This window comes from Lycorma delicatula, chromosome 1 (assembly GCF_047948215.1).
Source record: "Lycorma delicatula isolate Av1 chromosome 1, ASM4794821v1, whole genome shotgun sequence".
NCBI classification, from domain to species: domain Eukaryota; kingdom Metazoa; phylum Arthropoda; class Insecta; order Hemiptera; family Fulgoridae; genus Lycorma; species Lycorma delicatula.
The window spans coordinates 284,936,179-284,950,872 of NC_134455.1; the positions used below are offsets into that span (position 1 = coordinate 284,936,179).

Consider the following 14,694-nt stretch of genomic DNA (forward strand, 5'->3'; position numbering starts at 1 on the left):
ACTTGGAACGGAGGAGGTGGTGTGGCGACTGGTAACGTCACATGGTGGGTTCTTCCCCCTACGGGGTTGGAATACTCACTCAATATATTTTGAGTGTGTGTAGGGGTGGTGGGTGTGTGAGGAAAGGACAATGTATCTCTTCAAATCCGTGGTCAGATGTGGAGTGGTGGCGGTGGGGTTGTGGGAGAGGATCTGGATTTGTGTAGATACAGAAGGATTCAAGTATACAGGTAAGGGTTCAGACGTTATTGCAGGATAATATTTTCCCTTATAACAGTCTAACACTTAGTAAAATAATTTACTAAGTAATTACTAAATAATTAATAAATAATAATAATAATTAATAAATAATTACTAAATAATTTACTCACCTCTAACTCCTAGAAATTTTCTAAGTCGTTTACAAAACTGCCTGACTTAGAAAATTCAGCAGAATCAAAAGCCAAGCGATTCAAGAACTTATTGCCAGTAACAATAAGGTTCACAAACAAAAAATCTAAATAAAAAGTCATCCGCAATCCAAAAATCGAGCTATAGTCACTGTCACATCCACAAAATTATCCTCGATTGAATCCTAACGTAATTTTTAAAAAAATAAACCAAAAACCCAGTTAAAATAATGAAAAAACCAGGTTGATCAAAAACACTTATACTCACCATGAATTCTCTAACTCAACTTGCTGTCATAGGCCTATGATTGAAATTATTTATTAATTTTTTTGGTGAAAAACATTTTCATGTTATCATCACCCGGAAAACAAAAATATGAAATACAAGAATATAATATAAAATCTAATAAGACAACAACAAAATGATTGAAATTATGCACCCTGCGACGAACCATTATGCCCTCCTGCATTCTTCGTTCCACCAAGGAACAGAAGGCCATCTTGGTTTTCCAAATGTTAGGGGTTTATATTCACTTGCACTATCGAGTATCAGGTGTGCAAACATGGAAACTTGGTTGATTGCTTCACTACTTTCATCATATTGACTAAATGAATCTTTCTACCAATCCAGTCTGCCTTCCTAACCACCCATCAGCATAGTGGACTCTGAGGCAAATCACTATTAACAAATCGAGATAACAAGAATTTGTGATTGCTTCCAAAAAATTTTTTTTAAACACGCCAGTTAAGACATGGAAATTGGGATGCTCAACACAACAGATCAATGCATGAAGATGTACCTAATGAAGATCATACAAACATGCACTGATCCATCATTCAATAAGCAGAGATCTAAGTTCTGCCTCAGTCTTTCCTATAAGTGATCAATGTGAACAACATTCATCACACAGAACACATCCAGCCAATAGGAAAAATCATCTCATACGTTAATCAGCAAGCTGGAGTAACTGATATGACAGCTGCTTCAATACTGTATCTCAAGTCGAGTATGTCAGCTGGTAATGGTGGTACACACACGTGATCCTTTATAAACCTCCAAAGAAAAATTTTGCACAGGGTCAGATTGGGCAAACATGGAGGCCATGGCAATCTAGCCCTGACATCTGGTCCCTGCCAACCAATCCAGCGGTTGGGGAGAATTTCATTCAACCAATCACAAACAGCGTTATATCAATGAGGAGGCACACCATCTTGTTACCATATTCATGTGGTTCATATTGCAGTTGAGGAAACAACCATGGTTGTAGCATATAAAGATAGTTCATTCCTGACACACTTTCTTCTGCTAAATATAACAGTCCGTAACTTTGCCATCAGGATATGGCACACAAAACATTAAGTTTTTAACAAAAAACATTCACACTGCAATATTTCGTGACGATTCTCTTGAACATCAAATAGAATGCACGTTGAACGGTAATTACAGATTTACACTTTGTAAACTGCAAAACACAGAACACTTTCTGTTGGGGGTTGCCGCCTTCAGCTACTAGCACTTTTACGTGGAAGGTACTCTAAACAGTTTATGAGTTTGCACACAACTAAAACTGTTTGAGTTGCTCTTTCATTTCATAAATAATTAATCATTGTACGTGAAACTTGAGAAATATTACACAGCTTTAAAACCTGATATTAATTTGAAACAATATATTACATGCATAATCATATTTAGAAAATTCTTATTACAAAGATTCATTTAATAGCTCATGTAATGAAATAAATGCAAAAAATATACATTTAGTAAAAGCAAATTATACAAGAAAAATAAATTAATGATATATAGAAAAAAATTATAAATACCAACCTGTATATGATCCATATTTACTTCCCGCAAATAACTTGGGTTTTCAAAAGCAACTCCACCTGAAGACTTACGACCTAATAAGTTTCGGGTTCGAATGAACCATACCCCACCTACAACCATTGCTGCAACTGCTACAAGGGCAAGTATCACTCCTACTACTGCACCTACATGAGAATGTTCTTCATCTGAAAGATGAAGATAAGTCAAGAATGAAAAGATAAGTAAACAAGGTTTTTAACTAAAGTTATAATATTAAGTACCCATTAGTACGAGGTTTGGTCACAAAATATATGTAATTTTAGTTTTTCAAAAAATCTTTATTTATTCATCAGTATTGATTTTGTCACCTTTAAAGTACTCACCTTCAGATATAGCACATTCATGCCAGAACTTTCTCCATTAAGGTTTCAAAGAACTTCTGGAATGAAATTTTGTTCAGTATGAAGTTTAGCTCCTTCAGTGATTCTGTCTTCAACTGTTCAATGTTGGCAAAACGTCATCTTTTCATGGTTCTTTTCAGCTTGGAAAATAGGAAGAAGTTACAGGGGGCCATGTCCAGTGAATATGGAGGCTGAGGTATCATAATGGTGGTTGGGGTTTTTAACCAAAAATTTACGAAAAAGCAGCAAAGTCTTGTGAGTAGGTGCATTATTGGGTGCAGTTGCCATGAATTGTTTCACCAGAAATCCTGGTGTTTTCTTCAGAATGCTTTAACCAAATGGCATAGAACTACTTCCAGGTAGTATTCCTTTTTGACCATAGGTCCTGGTGGCAAGATCTCATTATACATTATCATTGAAACTGAAGAACACAGAGATCAGTACCTTCACATTTGATTGTACTTCAGGTTTTCTTGGTCTTGGATCTTCAAGAAACTTTCATTGGGACGACTGGGCATTAGTTTCAACGTTATACCCGTACATCCATGTTTTATCACCAGTCATGACTCGTTACAATAGTTCTGGAACGTTGTTCGCTTCAATCAGCAACTCCTCAACAATGTTCTTTTGGCATTGCTTTTGGTAGAAATTCAACAATTTTGGAACAAATTTTTCTGCCACATGTTTCATGTCCAAAACATCTGAAAAATTGCTTATAATGAGCCAAATGATATGCCAACATCATTAGCAACCTCTCTGATAGTGATTCGGTGATTGTCCACAATCATTTTCTTTACTTTTTTGGCATTGTTATCGGTTGTTGATGTGCTGGGATGTCCAGGAAGCCTATCATGTTCAATATCTTCACAGCCCTCTTGGAAAAATTTATACCACTTGTAAATGCTTGTTTTATTTATAGAAGAATCATCAAAAGCAGCATGCAATATTCAACATTTCCATTACGGTCCTGCACTTTATTCCATTCTTAAAGCAAAATTTAATGTAAATTCATTGTTCCATTTTTTCAAAAGTTAAAAATCACTGACCTTACAAAAATATGTGCAGCCTTTTAAAAAGCTAACAATAAACTATAAGCATCCAGTATGGTTACCAATGTAAATATATGTTAGGGATAAAAGTAAAAATATAATAAAAAAAAATTGTGACAATTGGACTTAAAGTTTAAAAATGTTTAAATATTGTTTGATCAAACCTTGTATTAATTAATGCTATTTTCATTTGGTTATATTATACTAATTATAAAAAAATATTTGATTTCTTTAAATGAAGGAAATATATATCTAGAATCTTCCATCTTTGACCTATCCTAATCTAACTGTAATGGAGGGCCCCAGAGTGTGATTTAAAGCTTGTGTGATAGGTGATGCCAGTGCAGAGTTTGCAAGGTGGTTAGTATTGGAAGGAAGATGTGATTGGTTAAGAAACATTAATGACAAAAGCTGATGTGTGAAAATAATTTAAAGACATGAGTACAAGGAAGGATATTCACCAAATAACTTGGATTATGTCACAGGGAAATGTTAAAAACTGAGTAGTTCATAAACTAATTAACCAGAAGAAATAGGAGTAATGTTACAAGTGTAGAAGCACCAGGGAGGTGAAATATAGTCCAGACCATCCTTTGATCTTAATAAAAATTTAACAGAATAGCCCCGCAAAAATCATGTAAAGGAGCAGAATATTGCAGTAAACAGACTGAAAGAAAAAGGATAGTTATTGGAATTTAGGGTAAATATACAAAACTGATTTCAAGAGTTACAAGGAGAGTCAGTGGATAAAGAGAAAGAGGAAGAAGCAGGAAATAAAGCAACTTTGTGCAAGATAAAAGTTACTATAAAAGAGGTAGCAAATGAAAAAAGAGAGAAGAATGAAAGAACATTGGTTTTCAGAGTAATACAAAGAAATATAGAACAGATAAAAAAAGAAAAGGACCAAGTAGAAGCTTCTATAAGATCAACCTTGTACACATGGAATTAAGGATGGAACTGAGGGCATTGTTGTTGTGACTGAGGCTTGGGAGAATATGGAATGATTATTTTGAAACCTGTTGAATGAGAGGAAATTTTAACCAGGAATAAACTAATAACATCCCAAAATGTTGAAGCATACAGAGCCCACTAGGGAAGAAATCAACCAATAATCAATAGAAGGAACCACTCGGACAGTTGAGTAGTGTAGTGGTTAGTACACTGACTTCTGTATCATTTGGCTTGCGTTTAATTCTGGACAAGTATTGGGCATTTTTTCATCTATTGTTTCAATCATCTCATCTTTCTCATTAAAATATGTGAAAATACACATCCTAAGTTGTGTAATACAAAAAAACCTATTAAAATCACAAAGTCAAAGGAGATAGATTACCTGATTACAGAGTTGCATCATCTGATTTAAAAAAATGTAAGGATGAGAGTAATAACAAATGAATGGAAATAAACAACTATAGTACCTATATATAAGAAACGTGACAAGCAGGACTATAAGAACTGCAAGGGTTATTGATATTAAAAACAACTTACAATGTTTTCTCTAAAATAATTCACAAAAGTTATATCTAAAAATGCAGAACAGGTTAACTTTATGAAATGCTAAGCTACAACAGGTTAGATTTTCATCTTAAAGGAAACATTAACTAGGCATTGGTAATTTAACATAAGCACATACATACTATTCATTGATACTAAAAACTCATAAGACACTGTAATAGAAGAAAACTTAGGAAAAGATTGTAAAATTTAGCACTCACAATAAACTCATTACACTGACAAAAATGACTTTTATAATGTCAAAAGCCACAGTGAAAGTAGATTAAAAGTATTCCTCATCTTCAAAATCAGATCTTAAGTGAGACAAAGAGATATAGTTGGTTACTTCTCCTTTTTAATTTAGCCCTTGAAGAGGCACTTGAAAAGGTTAAGAAGAGGGATGTTAATAGTGAGGACATTAACAACCTGAAAAAACTCACAGAAGTATTTTAAGAAGGTTAACTTCATGGAAGTGGAAGAGAATTTTGAAAAAACGAGATATTTACAAGTCAGGCTTCAGAAGACAACATAAAATATTGAAATTGAAAGTAACAAAACTGAAGGGTGTAGAAAGTATATAGTTTAGCCAGAGTTTAGTCTAAATACTTTACTAAAGTGAAAAAGCTGCATCCAAAATTCCCTTCAGCATTGGTAACAATAAAACTGTTAACTATGATAAAACTTTACAGCAATAATAAAAGTTGTTTTGTTACATGGACCAAAAATACCAGCATTGAGCAAGGAAAATGAAAGAAATTTGACACTTTTTTGAATAAAATAATAGTGAAAATTTGTGGTTAAATTTGTGATAATAATGGGTGAAAAAGAAGGACGACTAAAGACTTGAAACAATTTAGCTTTAGAACCAGCTACAATAGTGTTGTTTAAAACTCAAAAACTGAAATGGTTGGGTCATGTAATTAGGAGAAAAGAGGATTATGACTGGAAAGAGTTGTGGAATAGCAAGTCAAAAGGACAAGGACCGCCAGAATGGCTTAGTCTGAGATGAAATAAAAGACCTTAAAAATTTGAAAAAATTAAAGGTAGCAGAAGAGGACACACATGGTATGGTGCTGGAAAAAGGCTATTTGGCAAAGCTAAAAAAGTTTTCATGCCAAGAAGAGTAAAGTAATGCATAGATTCCAAAACTTAATCATACTTTTAATTGTACATAAACTTAAACATTATATGTGTACTGATTAATTAATCAATACATATGAACTTTGTATATTGCAAGACAGAAGAAAAATCCCTGGCACATGATTGCAATGTCAAGTTAATTAGTATTATTAGCAATTTATTCTTTCCTAAAGAGTTTTTTGTGATAACTAATATAAAGTAACTATATATTTATAAAACATATGCCTATAACACATTTCAATACAATATTTAATTATTTGGGGTTAGTGGACATTTGGGATACAAAGTGTAGTTGTAAAATTTCAGAAACAGCTGAATTATTATTTGCTAGTATATTTAGATGCATAAGTAGCTAATTTTTATAAAATTCTATACACAAATCAGTTATGTATTGCAGTTTTTGAGGATTTTGATTTCTACAAATTCTCACACAAATGCAGAATTTGCTATATTTTTACCATGATGGTCTGAAATATTAATTTAAATTTTTATCTTTTTAATGACAAACCAAACCAAATTTATGATAAAGCATTTTTACTGATTAGCATGCAATTAATGAATATGATTGCAAAGATATTAGAAAACAAACTTCTAAGTAAGTCTTTTACACATGTTTTATTATATAATTTGATTCAGTTTGTCATTACAAAAGTTTAAAATGTAAATAAAATTTGTTTCCATATTTTTTTTTAGTTTTTAACCCACATGCATGTAATTAAATGTCATTTTATTGTTAGTTTCACTCAATTATCAGGTATATTTTATTAGGTGCTATATTTTATACCACAAACCACAATTTTAATCTTCCTATGACATTTTGAAAAAACATTTTCAGTTTTACAGTCAAGAAATGATTTTGAAATTTCAATTACAGTTACTTAAATTAAAAAAAAATTAAATACTTAAACAAAATGACCCTAAATTATCAATTTTAAAACAAATTACTTTGTTATTATTTGCTATATGTTATGAATCAGATAATTGCCACATAGCGGGCATCACTAATACAAGCAAAAGCAAATAGGATTACAATTAATACTGGCCAGTTCAACATGGGACCTCCCGGCGGATGCCAACATTACTGCCGGAGCAGCAGGTCTGGCCGGCTCGCCCAGCGAGGCACTGGACGCGGACTCCGAGCTGGAACAGGAAGTTCCAGCTCGCTGGGCTTCAATCGTCCTGGCCAGTGGACTCAGCAGCAGTAACCGGCCCAGCGTGGTATCACTCGAGGAGAACCGCATCGGCCGTGCTGGCAAAGGACGACCGAAGCCAACCCGACACTGCGAGGCTCTGGGGCCACTACTGCCATGCTGTACTGGGAACCCAACTGCCACTGAGGGAAATCCCGGTCTGACTTCAATGGATGAACCGCAACTCCCCGACTTCGTCGGAGACCAGCGTCTGGACCCAACATTCTTCTCAGAGCTAATGCAAAAAAACGGCGCTTTTCAGGACCACCACAGAGTTGTGAATTAGAAGCCGTTGAAGCCATTCGACGACAATAGCCCTTCTCTGGGCTACCATACGGTGAGTAATTACAACGAGCTGTCGAAGCCATTCGGTGACAATATATAATAGTTTTATATGGGAGGTCTGATTTTACAGTGTGTCAAATTCACATGGGTATAAATTGATAAGGTTTCTTTATAAGATTTAACTAATTTAAAATAAACTGTAAAATTTGATAATGTTTTTAAATATCAGTAAAAGTGTTTGAAACTCATATCAAAAAATTATGCCAAATAATTTTTTTAAATTATCTAATAATTATGTGTTTGGTATTTTTTTTTCAATGACAGTTGGCTATGAAAATTACTTAAAACTGTCTCTTTTTAAACAACAAGTTTAAGAAATATCATGTTCACAAAAAAGACTAATGTTTTTACTCACTTTTAACGGCTACTAAAGAAATTAATTTATGGTGCTACTTCTGTTCACAGTTAAAACATCAGTTTATGTAACTTATGGAAACTTTTTTTTAATAACATCAACATTATGTCTGTTCATTTAGTATGTTTATTGTACATTTAGTATACTGTTTTTATGTTTGTATATTTGGACATCTTATGATGTGATGTTTCTTTACACATAATTCTACAAATAAACACACAAGATACTCAATACTTTTTCAGCACTTGATAAATGCATGTCTCCCTAAGTCATAAAATGACTATGTGGGACCAATAACACCAATCACTGAGGGAGGACATGCACAAAATAACTGAAAGCATTATTGAAGTGAGTTTTAAAAATATTTATTAAAATTTGATTTGTTTTTAGAAACTTTTTAATTTTGGATGATTATATGCATTTTTAATGAAATATTACTTTTTTGGAACTGAAAACAAAAACTTAAATAATGAATGGAAACTACAATTAATTTCAGTAAATGTTCATTTACTGAAGTTAATTAATTAGATAAATAATATTTTTAAATAACGGCATTCAAGGAGTACATCAGTATTTATGACATTAAAGGGACAAGCAAGGGCCATTTCCATTGGAAAGGCAACAAACATACTAAAACAAACATTTTTTTTAATTACTTAATATTATTGCTTTTTATATTATAGATTATTTTTTATTTTTTTAAGGACCTCTTATGCTTAGTGTCAGATTCCTCTCCAGACACCTTTGAGTTTGTACCAAAATTGATTTAATTTATCAGCATCACCATCATCCACATTGTCAGTATTATGAAGTGATTAGACATGTTTCGATATGACAGAAGAAATCTCCAGGTGAAAACTCTGTTGGGTATTAATAGTAGTAATTATTTTGTTATTGTCATAATCTGCAAATAGGCTCTTACCTACATTTCTGATACCAACATTTCTGTTTTTACCTGATATTTCCTTCGTAGAAATACAATGACTTATATACTATTTTTACTAAAAACAGATAACAAATATCTGCTGAGAATTAATTAATTAAGTTTACTAAAAGTTTTCTAAAAGATTTTTATGAAAAAACACAAAGAAACTACAAATGTACTAAATGAAAATGTAAACTATGATTTATCTACTAAAATTAAAAATATTAAATATGAGATAGAAATGTAATATCAAGATTATTATAAAAATAATTGTATTGTGTATTGTTATTGCATTATAAAATTATAATGAAAGATTATAAAGTAGCAGAACAAAACATAAAATAAGATTGTGATTTGTACACTTACGTACACATACAAGAAGTATATAAATACTTTATAAGAGGGGAATTTTAAGAAGTGTCAAAAGAAAGTAAAATATCAATCTAAATATTAAAAATAAACCTTATAATAAATGTAAATAAATTATAATACATACCTAATCTAGATAAAGATGTTATATATTTATCATCTGTAGTAAATCGAATAGGGTCTGTCAGTCTACTTGTTCCTCTAGTGTTTCCTGCTTTTACTACACATTCATATGTGACACCCTCTTTGAGCCCAGTAATATGTAAGTTGGTTATTTTTGTATCATTCTTTATTGCAATGCTACGAACTCCAACTTGCCTCCAGAATACTCTGCAAAGTTTTAAAATGAAAGTTAATGTTTGCAAAATGATGTGATTTTTTTTTTTTTTATTTACAATTGATAATGGATGTCATGACCACTGCTTCTGGGGAGCTGTCTGATAAAAGCAGGCGGAAACCCGGGAAAAAGTGGTAGTCCTCTGTCCTTAGCGCGCTGCGTGCAAGAGCTAGAACCACTAGGAGAAGATACCAGCACCGCCCCCTAACAGAGATTTTCGTTGATGACGTGCAAGCCGAGAGTCTGCAGATCTACCGGCGTGACCGTAATGAGTACGTTCATGCCATCAAGGAAGTCAAACTCAAGTTTTGAAAAGACTCCATGCGTGAATTGCAGCACAATCCCTGGCAGCTCATGAAGTCATGTTACCGGCCAAAGCCACTACACGTGTCCAGTGTTCGATGCGGGTTTGGTGGTCGTGACCACACTTTAACATCTGTGGCGACTTACCAGGTGTTCCTGGACACTCTATTTCCAGATGCTCCAGAGGGTGAAGCAGAAGTCGGCGTTAGGGCGGGTGAGACACCATTCCCTGGCGTACGGGCTGTGGAACCTGTAGATATAGACCGAGTGGTTTCTCGAATGGCACTGAGAAAGGCACCAGGGATTAACCAACTTGACCTGGATATTTTCTATCATCTGCTGTCTGTCATAGGAGTGCCTAAACTGGGGTTGCTTTCCGACATGTTGGAAGGTGGATTTGTGGGTGTTCTTAAATTCAGGAAAGGATCTGAGTAAGGTCAGCAGTTATTGACCCATCATCGATGTCCAGTCATCGCCGATGACTGTCTCCTGTTAGTTCGTGGTAATTCACGAACGCAACTTGAAGACCGAGCGCAGGCGGCTTTATCAACCACAGAGGGCTGGATGGACATTCAAAATTTAAGGATTTCTGTACCCAAGACGAAGTTTGTGCTTGTCAAGGGTGCAGACAAATTATCATACAGTCTTAACCCCCGTATTAGTATAAAGGCTGTGTAATAAATCGAGTTCGAGTTCATAAGTATCTAGGTGTTTTGTTTGATGAAAAGTTGGTTTATAGCAATCACATTAGGCAAGTAGTGGCGGATGCCGTCTATGTGATGCACAAGCTTAGAAGGATTGCTCGAAAGGATTACCGACTGTCTGGCTGTTATTTGTACATGGTGTACCAAGGTGCCTTCGAAAGTATGGCCTCTTATGCGGCGTCCGTTTGTGCACATAGGTTGGAAAGAAATCGAGCACTTATTCAAAAGTAAGGGGTGCCCAGCGCAGAGCCTTAATTGTAAGCACTGGTGTTTTTAAAACAACCTCCTACGAGGCTACCACTGTATTGGGAAAGGATCTGCCAATTGATTTAGTGGTAAAAGTTCAGACGGCAATGTGTTCGGACAGGATGCTGTTCGATTGACCAGCTCTTGGGAGGGGACAGAACTCAGGCCACCCTGGAACATAGTCAAGGGGAAAGTTGGCCACTCACAAGCGGCAAGTGAATGTGGCCAGAGTCGCATTGTCAGAGCATGTGGGAGTTCCTTGATGCGGTTGCTTTGTTCAACTGATGTCTGTAGTTTACCTAAGGGAAAAGACTCCTACTGCGTTGCTGTAGGAAGCTAACTCTGGAGCCAGATAAAGGTTCTAAGTGTTTGAATGATGGACAGGTACTTGCTGGCATTCAGTGGCCTAGGTGTGGTAGCGAATTGCTGTTTTTAACAAGATAAATTAATTATTGATAGTCATATATGTTTTAATAATTGATGCCTATCCATTTTAGTGATATATGACAACTGGGCGGTGGGACACAAAAACGAGTGGTGTATGGTACCACGCTTATTCCGCTGAAGCTTTTAGGTTAGCTCTAGGAGCTAGTTAGCACACTGGTTGCTAAACTGTTTCGTGGCTCAGTAGCCGTTTGCTTTAGGGTCTTATGCTTTAGGGCGACCTAGTGGGGTGGTGGCAGGAGAAATGCTAAGCAAACCAACCATAGATGATAATGATATATGTCACCAACATTTTGTGATTTTTACTAAGTAGTGAATTAGAGATAAACAAATGTATCAGACAGTATTATCTCTTCCAGTTAATTTTTTTTTAACTCCTCATATAATGTATGTATTTACAGTTTACAATTTGATTTTGAATGTTTCCATATGGCTTTCTTTAATGTCCTGGTTTTCCCATTCATTTACCAGTGATAAGTGCTCGTATAGAAGTACTAACTGCAATTTTTGAGTTTTGGAAGAATACTTAAAATAAGAGTGATATATATATATATATATATATATATATATATATATATATATATGGAGACAAACACTGTTTATACACTATGTAGTCAGAACTGTATTTCGGAATATTTCAAGTACAACAAAACCTACTATTAATTACCTAAAAAATTGTTAATAAAACCTAGAGAATTGTAAAGTGGGTTTACCAGCAGGCATTTGTATTTAGTTATAATTTTAATTTCTTTGAAGACTTAATTAAAGGTGCAACTTACAGAGTTAAAAATACAACAGTTAATACACTGAAATATTATTGTACCTGTACATCTCAACTGTATGTGGGTTCTTCACAGGAGGATCCCAACGTACAATTACAGAGTGTGAGTCTATGTGTTCAACTCTGACATTCTGAGGAGGACCAGGTAATTTATCTGAAAGAAAACAGCTTCAATTAAAAAAATGCTTGTGTACATATTTGTTTTTTACTATCAATCCATAGGAAGGTTTGTTGTTTTTCTCTAAACTTACCTTCCTCAGTAGCAGAAAAATTAATCCTAACAGATTTAATGTTCCATTTTTATTAATTTCTTTTGTTAAAATTTTGATATGCAAGTAATATTTTTTTAATAAATAATTATTTTTTTATTTATCTTAGTTAATTTATATAAAATTAAACAATAAGTATTGATACAATACAGAATAGAAATACAATATTAGTCCTGAATACGTCCTTAATTTTTTACATGTTCATTCACTCACTTTGGCATGAATTTAATCAGTGACAGTTGTTTTAACTTTCTTTATCATGAAATCACACTTTATTACCAAATCCACCATAGTAGTTTGTTTAACAATCCATTCTATCTAGTCTTTCTTTTTTTATTACTGTCCACAGATTCTCTGTTCTTGGGAACAACCTGAAGAATCAAGCACCTTTTGTTTAATTTTTAAAAATTTTCTGTAATAAGCAAGGTCTTGTTGAAAAATCAAATTTTTATTCTTCACATTAGTGGTTCCAATAGTTCATTCGCATTAGTCTACTATTAAATCTGCAAATAGTCATTACTTTTCATTGTATCATCAGATCAGTCCTTCATATGTAAAACTACTCCAAATAATTTTTATTTGCAGGAAATTTTGGGGATTGGTGAATATGAGCAGGAAGCAGTTTATTGTCCGATGATTGTCATAAATAAGGAATCCTATGTCCCTGTGCTTAAAACTTGTACGGTATTATACCAATTCTTGTACTTTTGAGGCTAATAAAATCATCATCATTAGGTATTAAAATTAATGTTTTTTTTTCTGATTATTGTGTCCTTCTTCCAGTTCTAGCAGTCTATTTTGAACTGTTTTGAGAGAAACATTCATGCCACCAACCTCCAACACTTCTAGCCTATAAAGCTGGTAGTCTTGGATTTATTATATTTGTACTTTATCTGATTGATCTAAATGACCAATAATAGCAGTTGTCTTATGTCTGCAGCTAAATTTCCCTTTTAGATTAGAGAGAAAATGATCCTGTCAGTGTAACGTCTGTATAATTGTGTTAATAGTACTTTATCCAACACTGCATTCTTGTGTTTTGTCTTTATATCATTATTTATATGCCGGAACAATCTTAGAAATTTCCTTGAAGTTAAATTCTTTTCCACTGCAATAAAAATACAAATAAAATAAATAGGGATTTACAATACTTCCAGCAAACAAACAGATCAAAATACTCAATAACAATTCACTATTTTAACAATAGGCATCACAACTACTAACAAAGACTCTAAACAATTTCTAATAGCCTCAAACAGCTAAATCAGATTGCAAAATCATATGTAAAATACATGACATTGAGAGGAAGAAAAAAAACTAAAGACACCTCTGTTTAGATTAATTTTTACCATTACCCTTTGGGTTTTTTCATATTTTGTAATGATTGTATAAATACCACTTTATTTTCCATTTAGATTAACAAGGAAAATAAGTCAAATATTTTTGTGCTTAGAATAAATGATATGGAAAAGGAAATTTATTTCCAAAAAGCAGTTCCTTGTTTTCAACAACTTGTTTTTTTGCCAATCATCAACCAAAAATTAAATTTTATAACCTGCAAAAAATAAATATACTGTACCTCGTCCTTCTCTAAAGCATGACATAATTTTCTTTGTATAAGATAGCAGGCACATTCTGTTATCCAGTAGAAACAAAGGTTCTCCTCGACACCAGTCTAGGCAACCTCGTTCAACTCCCACATTTGCACAACAGCTTCGATGATCAGAACCATCTAAAAAAAAAAAAATATATTAACTGCTTAATTAAATGTAATATTACATTTAATACTTATTTGTATATTTAATGACTGTAAAATATAATACTCTTAACCGAGCATGACAACTATTACTGACTGACTGTTTATCATGCACTAGAGAGAACTTTCTATCCAGAAAATAAATGCCTGTGACTAAACTGAGAGATAGTATAATGTAAAACTCTTGAAAAAATTTTTAAAATATATTTTTAAATGTTAGGTAAATTTCATTATATTTGCTGGTGATTGGAAACATTTCATCATTTTAGTAAGAGTCCTTATAATACCTAAACTACAAAAACTATACTTGTCCACTAAAATCATTTTACAGTTATAAAAACATAATTTCTTTATTTATCTTTTATTTTCTTATTTTTCATGTCGAAATTATAG

The 14,694-nt window shown here is 33.3% G+C and overlaps 1 protein-coding gene across 9 annotated transcripts in view; it reads right to left on the reverse strand.

Moving 5' to 3' along the window:
- The window catches only part of LOC142332386 (Ig-like and fibronectin type-III domain-containing protein 1), a 676,608-nt gene that overhangs the window by 18,481 nt on the left and 643,433 nt on the right, over positions 1-14,694 (reverse strand). For all 9 annotated transcript variants that reach the window (XM_075378862.1, XM_075378812.1, XM_075378850.1 and 6 more), the window contains 4 exons: positions 14,125-14,277; positions 12,319-12,430; positions 9,589-9,791; positions 2,215-2,399 (listed from right to left, as the gene is read on the reverse strand). In XM_075378862.1, the coding sequence (XP_075234977.1) occupies positions 2,215-2,399; positions 9,589-9,791; positions 12,319-12,430; positions 14,125-14,277 (653 nt within the window). The remainder of the gene's footprint in view (positions 1-2,214; positions 2,400-9,588; positions 9,792-12,318; positions 12,431-14,124; positions 14,278-14,694) is intronic.